This window comes from Cydia pomonella, chromosome 6 (assembly GCF_033807575.1).
Source record: "Cydia pomonella isolate Wapato2018A chromosome 6, ilCydPomo1, whole genome shotgun sequence".
NCBI classification, from domain to species: domain Eukaryota; kingdom Metazoa; phylum Arthropoda; class Insecta; order Lepidoptera; family Tortricidae; genus Cydia; species Cydia pomonella.
Window position 1 is genome coordinate 24252471 of NC_084708.1, and position 12052 is coordinate 24264522.

The 12052-nt window shown below is 37.6% G+C and overlaps 1 protein-coding gene across 1 annotated transcript in view; it reads left to right on the top strand.

Moving 5' to 3' along the window:
* The window catches only part of LOC133519352 (kinesin-like protein KIF13B), a 350907-nt gene that overhangs the window by 2402 nt on the left and 336453 nt on the right, over positions 1–12052 (top strand). Inside the window, exon 2 of the mRNA XM_061853395.1 lies at positions 9544–9628. Within this exon, the coding sequence (XP_061709379.1) occupies positions 9544–9628 (85 nt within the window). The remainder of the gene's footprint in view (positions 1–9543; positions 9629–12052) is intronic.

Below are 12052 nucleotides of genomic sequence, written 5' to 3' on the forward strand. Positions count from 1 at the left end.
AGTTGGGCAAAAGACTCTCCCCTAGTCTTCCACAACCCCCGATTTAGTGCCTCTTTCGGCCAATTGTTCAGTTGTAGAGTAAATTAAATCTTTAAAAAATGTATTATAGGTACACAAAATCGTTAAAAGATTAACCTAATTAAATACATAAACACTATGGCATACGAACCAATAAACTAAGATAAGATAAGATAATATTTTATTGATTTTTTTTTTACAATGGTAATTATAGAATTTATACTTAAACACTAGTGACTGGTCTGGTCAACTGAACTGAACCTGGTCAAGAATTTTGATTATGGGAAAATCAGTAGGATGCCAAATGTAGATCCCTAATCAAGATCTCAATCCAGCTGAACGTTTTCTTGCTGCTATAATCAATAATAATACAGCAAACTGCTTTCAAAATTGGAGGTTGTGTTTTCAAAACCATCTCAGTCTTCTGGGTCTGCCTTTGAAATTAGCTGTCGCTTCAAATATTGAGTAACGTAAAGGCACATTGTATTGTAATATGGGCAATTTTCCGCAACTCCTCTACGAATCCTACCAAACCTTTGATGTTGAGTAGGACCTCAGGGAGGTCTCTCGGGGATTCGAGATGTTTTGCCCTGTATGGGGCCACTCCGCTGCATTCCAGCACCACGTGAGAGGCTGTTTCTTCTGTCTCCATGCATCCTCGGCATAGGGGACTGTCTGTGACACCTGTTATGAAAAGATGTTTGTTAAATAGTCCATGACCTGTTATGACACTGGTTACCATAGGCACATTTCCTTGCCTCAAACTTTTGTTCCTCAACCTCTACTTTTATAAGCTAGCTTCTTTATTGTAGGCTTGTGACATGTAGGTTAATCCATATCGTAGACTTGTCACTTGTAGGTAAATCTACGTCTCGGTGCCGCTCTGAAAAGCCGCCATTCGGAGAGACGCCGCATCATTTGCAATGTAGCGTGCACCACCCACTGAATTGCACACACACATATGACACACATGTGCGAGGATGTCGCAGATTGCACCGTGAATGTAAAGAGAATCACGAGAATTGACGATTCTCTTGGCGTATGTTCGTATGGAACAAATGACAATAAATTCCGTACATATGTTACCTACCATAGGTACCTACTTATTTAGTTGCATTCTTGAATAAAAGTACAGTTCAGTTCTTGAATATAGAACATAGAGAAATATAGCAGTATGTATTGAATAGTAGTAGCATAAACTGTCGGCTGCGGTATTTCCGGACTGATGTGACCTTCAAGCCTTCAAGAAAAGAGCACACTCCCATTTTAAATCCCAGTAAAGCACTTGCAACCCCTCTCTTCATTACCTATATGTGACCGCAGCTTGCTTAACGTCACATTTTGTCGCGTGCTATAAGGACGCCTTGTCAGGTTATTCTTATATAGATACGAGGAAGTCCTTATGGCAAGAAACAAAGCGGCAGTTTTGCCGGCCGCGGTCACATATATTTCACAAACAGTCAAAACCGGTATCATCTAAACTATGTCTTCACTTTAATTGTATCGCAATTTTTTATGACATTACAAATATCCGGAAAACAAAACCCAGGATGATATTACGTAAACGAAGCAATTCGCACAATCAGCATTCGTCACGGTCGATAACCGTTGTACGACTGCCCATTGTGGACTTAATGTCTTTGTAATAGGGTATATTATTGGTCAGTTCGTTGTGGTACCTTAATAAGATCGCTCCACTTTCGAAGAAGTTTGCGCAATCGTGTTGAATTGACTGATGTCCGTTGTTTACTTTTACAGCTGTTTAGAGACCCATTATATGTGTAGATTCCTATTACATATAGTTTGTATGGAGATCTAGACCAAGTTATACATATTAGAATAAAACTCACAATAAAATAGTTTGTGAGTTCGGTGGTGACAGTTGATGCCTGTGATGTTTTCAGAATATCATTATCGCTGTTGTGGTCAATAATCACCATTTATTTACAGTTTTCTAGACTTTACCATTATATTGTACGATTAGCTGAAAAACGTCCATAAATCAAAGACCCTAAGAATAGATGCATCTATCCAACTATTTTGTGTAATCTTGTTCAGATCTTGAACTCCAAAGGTTTAATTTCAAAAACAGTTGCCTAAATACATCATCTTATGACCATTGTTGTATTTCACATTTTGGCCCTGATTTTAATGTTTTGGGAACGCGTTACATGACACTTTCAGCATTTTTTTACCACGGTCCGGTTGTACTAATAACAATCGACGTACTAAATCAACTTAAATATACTTCTCATGAAGTACTTATAGCAAATACAATTTCCATTTCAGACGGCTTGGTGCAACCGACGAATTTATAATTAGACTTAAATTAGCATTGAATTGATATGACTCATTATTCGTTGATGAACATAAAACATTTATAACTAGGCCAATGTATTTAAAACGACCCCACAGTATAATGCCGTATTCGAAAAATATTCTAAAACAATCACAATACCGAAAAGGAGAGGACACAACACGAATTTCTACCCGAAATGGAAAATACCAACGACAGAGCCAAGTGGAGAATTATAGCGGATGCCTATGCTCCAATTTTTAGATTTAGAGGTCTGGAGGCCTCGGGCAATAAAGGAGTGGAGGCCCCCTGGCCCCAAATTTTTTCCAAATAAAATGGTAAATTTACCGAATTCTCTATTGTGGGCCCCCCTCTTTTGTGGAGGCCCGGGGCAGTAGCCCCGGTTGCCCTCCCCTAAATCCGGCCCTGCTATGCCCAGAAGTAGGACACTACATTGTGCTAATATAAAATAAATAATAAATATTATAAGACATTATTACACAATTATGCCTAATGACTAAGCCCCACAGTAAGCTCAAGAAGGCTTGTGTTGTGAGTACTCAGACAACGATATATATAATATATAAATATGTATAAATACTTAAATACATAGAAAACACCCAAGACTCAGGAACAAATATCCGTGCTCATCACACAAATAAATGCCCTTACCAGGATTTGAACCCGGGACCATCGGCTTCATAGGCAGGGTCACTACCCACTAGGCCAGACTGGTCGTCAGGGTCGTCATAAAAACGTCACCTTATTTCGAATGAAACTTAAATGAACAATGAAAATTAAACTACCATTATTACAACTCTAATTCTTTCAATAACAATTTATTTTAGTTTTAAACGCACCGCCTACAATCTTTTCTGCTTTGCCCTAAGGTTGGCTGGTAGAGAACGCCTCATGGCATTAAGTTCGCCTTTTGTACATTAAGTTTTTCTTTTGTGCAATAAAGTTTTAAATAAATAAATAAATAAATTACGAAGAGGCATTTACTCTGAAATAGTAATTTTATCTTCCTGTCCGCCAACAAAATTACCCTGTTACATATTTATAGGCTTTGGCGACCTTAACTCGACCTTGAACTGGAGCCTCCATCTTTAATGTTGTACAGGTAACCAGAAAAGAAGAAAACAATGTTTGAGAAATACAGGAAACTGGATAATATTGATCGAGATAGTTGAGATAAATACTAAATAGATCGTTCAGTCAAAATATTTTAGTGAACATAAAGCAATTAATCTCGGGGGCCTACCGCGAACCTTGAACATCGAAGTTTGGTCTATCCCACGCAACTATCAGTATCTGTCATGTCACTCGAATATCAAATAGACGGATGAACGAGTCCAGCGGTTTGCTTCCTTCCCTACTACTCTCATGACCTGTCACGTGACCTGTCGCGAGTTTAACATTTTTTCCCCATCACAAAAAGTGCACAGCGCCGCTAAAGAAGTTTTCACTTAAAAAATCCGCAAAGATCGTAAAGATAAGCTGTGTGTGTTTGTCCTTGTCAAAAGAACAGTATCTGTGATGACTAAAATAACAAATTCCGTTGACCGTGCTTTACCTATACAAACAAACTCTTCATAAAAGCGTTCGTTCGGTTCTTGACCCGCTAACAGCTTATTTTGCCTAGAAACAACGCCGTCTAGTTCCGTTTACTCAGTCTGGCATGGAGCAGCTACAACCGGCTTCCAAGTAGGTATCGTCTGACTCATCGTATTGCAACTAGGTATAAGTATTGCGAACACGCTACGGTTGCTTTAAAGGCTTTGTGATGAATGGAAATTCAGGAAATAATGCAAACATGCCTGGCCTATGACGATGTCTGGCCATTGACATATATCTAAGGAGAGGCCTTACGGGCACTAAGAATGGTGCTAGTTCAGTGGTGTCATTCACGAATTCAAGCCAATCGTGCAGTCTAACGCAACTAGTTGCGAGCAATCGCGCGCGTTATTCTTAGATATATGTCAACGTATCTGGCCTAGTGGGTAGTGACCCTGCCTTCCTGTCTATGAAGCCGATGGTCCCGGGTTCAAATTCTGATAAGGGCATCGCGTGATGAGCATGCATATTTGTTCCCGAGTCATGGGTGTTTTCTATGTATTTAAGTATTTACACATATTTATATATTATATTATCTTTACTGTCTTAGTACCTACCCAAAACACAAGCCTGTTTGAGCTTACTGTGGGATTTAGTCAATTTGTGTAATAATGTCCTATAATATTTGTTTATTTACACTACAAGAAGTATGACGAAGTTCGCCAGGCGAAAATGCCTTTAAGTCTTTATTATGTATAAAAAGAATAAAAAAAGTTATCTGTGCAATAAATTCATTATGCGGATACGTCATTTTGATATATCGATAAGTAATTAGCCTTTATATATCTATGACGTAGTTAACTTACCTTTCGATAACCTTATTACGATGTTGTACAGTCAGCATGAAAAAGATAGTGACAGTCAAAGCCAAATATATCGCAACACACTCTTATTCCTTTCTACGACAAAGTTGTTTTGCAATTTATTTGACCAGTGTAGGTCTTTGGCTGACACTATTTATTTCAAGCTGATTGTACCACTTAAAATTAATTAATAACTAGCGACCCGCTCCCGGTTCGCACGGATATGTATTATACATATAAACCTTCCCCTTCCCTAAAATCCCATCAAAATCCGTTGCGTAGTTTTAAAGATCTAAGCATACATTGGGACAGACCGACAGCGGAAAGCGAATTTGTTTTATATTATGTAGTGAATAACACGTTATGAAGAATGTTGGTGACTTTTCTGGAACCGACGCACTTACACAATCATTGTTTCTGGAATTTGAGGTCATTTCTTCTATGTAATCTAATCTATGTTAATTTTACGAGATGGTTGATGATAATAAAATGTTAACGCTTGATACGATAAGAAGTTATAACACAGTCATAGTTAGCCTACCTAGATCGTACTTAACTAAAAACGAACTAACTATTGTGGCGCAGTGATCCAAAGAGGGTCTTGGCCTCCAAAACGAGAGAACGCCACCTGTCCCGATCCTGTGTCACTTCCTGCCTGTTATCGGCTTTGAGTTGGCACAGATCCGCCTGTACACAATCGGTCGTCCCAAATAAGCTTTCTTAACACCCCGATCCTCACCCATCCTCAGTAAATGGCCGAACCAGCGAAGTCTGTGGCATTTTGTTTCGCCGATGATGTTGGGTTCGGCCACTAACTCCTCGATTTCGGCATTCTTACGGATCCTCCAGGTGCCGTCATCTCTCTTGATAGGTCCCAGGATCTTCCGTAACACCTTTCTTTCCGCTACAAGGAGCTGACTCTCTTCTTTCAGTGTTAGTGTCCAAGCCTCACAGCCATACTTAATTCATGAAATTACTGTTGTCAAATATCGATGATAATATGTTTTATATTTCAATGTATAGCTGTAGGTAACACTTTGATTTGAAATTTAGAAACTCCTACACACACATACACAACTCGGAGATATGAAATTACAAACATAGTGCTTGTCAATCAGCGTTTCTGTTTCATTGGCATTCGGAAAGCACATTCAGTCTGCATTCCGTACTCGGAATATGAATTTGAAGAACGTGCCTGCTCTACTAGACTTACAGACGACATCGTGTGTACAGTCAGCTGCAGAGAAAATGTACCACCCCTGCATAGAAGTATGCACGGGTCCTTTTCTCTGCTGCTGACTGTACCTACGGCCTGTTATTTTAAAATAGATTATTTTTTACAAGCAGTCTGCGAACGATGCTATTAAGCTTAGAATAAATTTAAAAGTGCAAAAGTTACTGCCTCCGGTGATTGGGTCTTATTATAAAATAGTTTGCCTGATTTTTTGATATAACCAATCTTATAGTTAAAATGCACATCGCTCTGTCAATGTATTAACGCTACGGGTTTAAAAGAGAGCAAAGAACCGACTACTAGGGTATTATGTTGATTTGAGCCTGGATCCTATGTATGAATAAATTAACCATTGTTATTGACTGCGGCTTTCCTACTTTTCTCCTCTTCTTCTACGCTAGGGCCTCTCCAATTTTCTTCTAAGTAGCCCGAATTGCTGTCTCTCTCTAGAGTGAACCTGCCACCTTTTTAAAATCGTGTTTAAATCAGGTTGGAGGTATGTGGTCAGGGCTTTTGTAACCAGCGAAGCCCGTGATGGGACGCACTTGATCCACATCCCACCTCTATCTACATACGTCTTACTCTTAGCTTCAGAATTCTAGTCAGTCGAGCTTAAATTGACGACGACCGGTTTGGCCTAGTGGGTAGTGACCCTGCCTACGAAGCTGATGGTCCCGGGTTCAAATCCTGGTAAGGGCATTTATTCGTGTGATGAGCATGGATATTTGTTCCTGAGTCATGGGTGTTTTCTATGTATTTAAGTATTTATAAATATTTATATATTATATATATCGTTGTCTAAGTACCCTCAACACAGCCTTATTGAGCTTACTGTGGGACTTAGTCAATTTGTGTAATAATGTCCTATAATATTTATTTTATTATTTATTTTAAATCTCGGAATTCTCTAACAACTCAGCATAAGGCTGCGCTTTCACCAGAGATGTGCGTGGATGCGTAGCGTGAATGTGTTTTTTAAGAACTTAATTTACTTATCCTCGCCCAGCGCAGCCGTTTTATTTGTTCTTAACAAACTCATCCTCTTATAAAAACACAGCCTACATGGCTCCATTGTCTTAATTGTGTTTCATTATCAGTGCCAAAGTTGCGTAGATTAGACTTGTTTAATGTCTATAAGCCGAAACAATGTTAGATAACATTATTAGCATTAACAGTATGTTGACAGACGCAATAAATATGATACTAAGATTTAGTAAACCACATTAAAGTGCAGTAGGTTCAGAAATCGGAAGAGAGCCGTAAATTTAATTATCTTGAGGCCCTTCTCGAGTGACTGTATCAATTCAAATCCTGAGTTTTTGAGTTTCGCTCGATACGTATACGGTGAGGAAACAAGGTGGTTAGTTAAACACATGATTGTGATCATTTATATACTTAGGTATTCTGCAACGGTATTAATATACGGGACACGGGACGGGAATAATACGGGACGCGATACTTAAATACGGTAACAGTCCCGTATATACGGGACGTATGGTAACTGGCAATTATAACACGAACAAGATTATATCAACCGATCTAAAGATAACTACATTTTTTATCTAATATAAACTACATAATTTTAATTGTTTCCAAATATAATTACCGTTCGTAAATTTAAAACGCAGAGTTCATATATCTTCACGTTGTGTCAGAAGCGAATCAATTAATTTCATCGTCAGCGTCGGCGGGATGCAATTATTACATGAACGATGTTTGATTACAATTCATTTCCATTAACATGTCATAAAGCGTCAGCTTCACACGTATTTAATCAATATATTAATTTGATATGTTGGTTTTGAAGTATATTTACTACTCTCGTCAATCTAGAGCGAAATCTCGATAATCCGGCACTTCGATGGTCCAGTATACTCAGTAATCCGGCTCTAAAATTGGGGACAAATGATTCTATGTCCTAATTTACTATGTGCGCTTACATTATCGCATTTCAATCTCCTTACAAATGGCTAAGTTGCAGATAACAGTAGGATTTCCTTTGAGTTTATTATTTTAGTAAAATGTATTTCTACGACATACCAAAAAACACATCAATATAATATGCAGTTTTGCTCTAAATTCCTGTAATCAGAATTTTCCAGTAATGCGTCTATTTTGTGTCAGCATTAGAGCCGTTTTTGTGAGATTGTACTGTATTTTAATAAATTATCACAAAAAAAAAAAACAGAACGATTGAGAAGTTTTTTCTGACGCTTAAGAGGCTGTCAATACCTAAAGCGCGCACACTGTCTATTTGTATCGGAGTAAATGAGATAGCACTGTCGCATGTTACTGGGCCTGGGCAAGGGAATAATAAGAAAAATATTTAAATAAAAAAAAGTGGATTATTAGTGTAATATTTAACTCAATAGCGGTTTAGATATAAATGTTTTGAAATTGTGATTTTAATTGCAGACCCATAAGTCAAAACAATAAAGACATAAAACCGTTTAATTGTGATTTTAAGACCAATCTTTGCAATTATTTTCTATCGAGCCGATTGCGTTCAATCATGTATCGAGTACAACCACGGTCTTTGAAATATAATTAATATGATCATATATTCTTCTTACTTGACTAAAACAAATAGTCTTTCTTAAAAAACTATTTAAGTAACATCAATTTCAAGGACATTGGGTGTTGACAGCCTCTTAAGTTAGAACAATATTGTTAACATTTTTGGTACCGAACCCTAAAAAATGGATATTGCTGACTTTACTTCTATAAGTTAAGTTCTTAGTTACAGTAATGAGTCATTTACTGTAACTAAGAACTTAGTATTTTGTCACTATATATTTTTTATTATACAAATACTATCGAATAAGGCCTGACAATTCTGTTATCAAAAAGATCGAGTCGCCAAATATTCGAGTCTGCGATTTCCGACCCAATTTGCTAGTCAAGTAGTCCGTGAAATTGTTTATATTCAAATACATTAATGCCATTTGAAGTCTTCTTTTCCGTCGTATATTTGAGTTATTCAGCCGTTATTCGACCTATTTCGTCAAGTCTCATTATTGTGATCGAAATATATCGAATTTATAAGAAAATTAAATTCGATTATAAGAAAATGCTTTGCCATTGTTATATAAAATGTAAGAACCCGTTGGGAATTTCTACAAAATGTACGAAAACATTCACTTTCTTATGGCACATTTCACATTATTTGCAAAAAGGAGGGTACATAATGCTCCGAAATTCGCTTCAAATGAAAATCGCTGTAGTCTACGCAAACTTATATGAAGAAAACAAACGGAATAAAGTATAACAGTTTTGAATGATTCACAGTTAATTTCACTAGAATTAAATCGACCCGATCGATCGTAACCCACGCGTATACGCATGTAACTGCGTTGAAATATCGGGACCTCGAAAACAATACAAAAGGTAATCACGGCCCATATCCCGTTCGATTTAAATCTAGTGGAATAAAGTATGCCAAATAGAGATCAGCGCATATTGCTAGTACCTATTCCAAATTTAGAGTCTTATCAGGTTATTTGTCGACATATTTTTGCTACTATTACGTTAGTCTAAACAAGTACACTAAGCATGTTTCGTGTTATTGTTTCCAGAACTGGAACTCGGCACACAATGCGTGGTGGACATGGAACAACAGCAAACGGTGTTGCAGTATCCACAGGCTCACGACAAAGACAGGTAAGATCAGGGCTCTACAAACTGACCCGAACTCCTATTTCTATTTCGCGGGCCGGATTATACGAGTCCCGATGGAGTAAAATCTCTGATTAGCCAATGTTTTTGTACAAATGAGAGAACCTACATAAGAAATTACAATGACATGCATCGGGACATGTATAGCCGTTGGCTCTCCCGTTACCTTTCCGCGGGCTAAAAGTAACAATTACACAACAATTTAGCAATTAAGATCGTTGACATATAATATATTTTCATTATATTTTTCATTTAAATTATTTTACAGATAAAGTTATTTATAACTTAGTGTTTTTGTAAATATGTTTGTTTTTTTAAATTCTTTTTGACATTTCGACAATACCTAGGTTGTCCCTAGCTATGTATACATTGACATTTTCTTTTTTGTCGTGACATTTATTTATTTATTAATTTTATATTTTTTATTTTAATGTTAAGTTGACGATCTTTTAGTGAAAGCCTTTGTTTTATCCTTTTGTGTAAAATACTGTGTCTTTTTCTTTAAGAAATAAATAAATCTAATCTAATCTAACTCGCGGGTCGAATCTGTATTAAAAACATCGAAAGCAAGTCTACTTTCGGTTGATAACTCTCGGGGTGTGTTTTACTGGCGTGGAGCGCCACATTCAACTGTAAAAGTGTTTAATCTATGATCAACGCTCTGTGTGTCTATCACCAGTTCCGTACTGACATAAACGCTATCGAGAACTTACTTTCTATTCATCTCGCTCGTACTCGCATACAAGTGCGAGCGAGATGTATAGAAAGTAAATTACGTTCTCGATAGCGTATATGTCAGTTTTGACACTCAGTGACTCATGGTACGGGTACAGTTCATTTGCAACTGGTCTGTATTTTTACTTCAACAACGGTAAAGTCATACACAATGCTTTAAACTATTTTGTTGACAGTTTCATCGAGCAAATTGCAAAAACTGCACGGTTAGTCGGATACCAGGCCACCCGTCCGGGCTTCCGGCTTTCCGGAGTTCCCGACGGACTTGGCCTTTTAGTTTTCTGACTCTGTGCTCAATATCTTTGTACTCTATGTCACAAAACGAACTCTTTCATTCGGACAGAGAAAAAACAAGTTTTTTTTCATTTCCGATGTAAAGTACGGACAAACCTAGTTCAGCTAATGTTTGTCTTGACGTTACCTAATTTGATACTATAATTTTTTGACGCTTTTACTCCCGTATTCTTGTCACTCTGGCCGTAAGTGTTTTATGGTACATTCAGTCATAATTCAGTCATCTATTCGGAGTTTCGGACAAGGGGTCTAATTTTGTGAATGGTTGAGAAAAAAAATGGATATTCTCTCTCTTTTTCCTTTTACGACATAAGATACATTTTAAGGCCGATACACACCAAATGAGTCCACGCGCATGACGCGCATGTTTACTTTAAGCAAAAGTTTTATGGGAATGCAAGCAATGCTGCATACACATCGGGTGTATCTTTTACTTTAAGTAACAGTTTGTGGCTTAATACAGAACTTGAATTACGAACAGTTTCGAAACCGCGCAAATTTTTGCGCCTAACAAAAGTGGCCTTAGCACAATCCTTGCCCTAGTAAAACCGTGCAACGGAGGAAGACCGCTTGAAGGTTATATGTTATTTCCTCGACTGGAATTTGATTATTAATTTATTACACGGAAATTAGGAAAAAAAAAACGTTATCACGCAAACAAAAACATTGAAACCTATATTCAGCTATGGGGGCGTCCATTAATCGCGTCATACGTTTTTGGTTTGTTTTAGACCCCCCCCTCCCCCATGGTGATCTTTGGTGATATTTTCAGGACCCCCCCCCCCATCCAATATGACGTGTATTTTTTTCGATAACTAAAGAACAGTTTTCTAACAAATGAACCTAAGTACACGTGAAGGATTATTATTGACTATAATACAGTATAGCACAGATGAAAAAAAAATACACGTGATACGTGTCCATACCCCCCCGTCCCCTGTGGTGATCATTGGTGATTTTTTGCTGACCCCCTCCCCCCCCCTATACAATATGACGCGATTAATGGACGCCCCCTATGTAAGGATTGATATTTTTATTTTTATTTTTTTTTATTGATAAAAATGTTTACATTACATTACAGTTGAACCAATGCGTCACGAAACTTAAACTAACTAATAATTATAAGTATTAACAATTATAAAACAATAATGGCACATTAACAAATTAAATTGGGACAGTTGAGCACCTAGCATCCATCGCCTCACAGAATCTCAAGCATTATCTTTAATGGCTCCCACAACTTCGAACAACATCAGACATCAAATCTGGACGGTGATGGCGAAACGACCTCGACGCCTTTGGTAGGAACTGTGCTGGTGCGAGACGGGTTAAAACCGGGATACATGGAAAGGGAGGAATAAGGCCTTTGCCCAGCAGTAG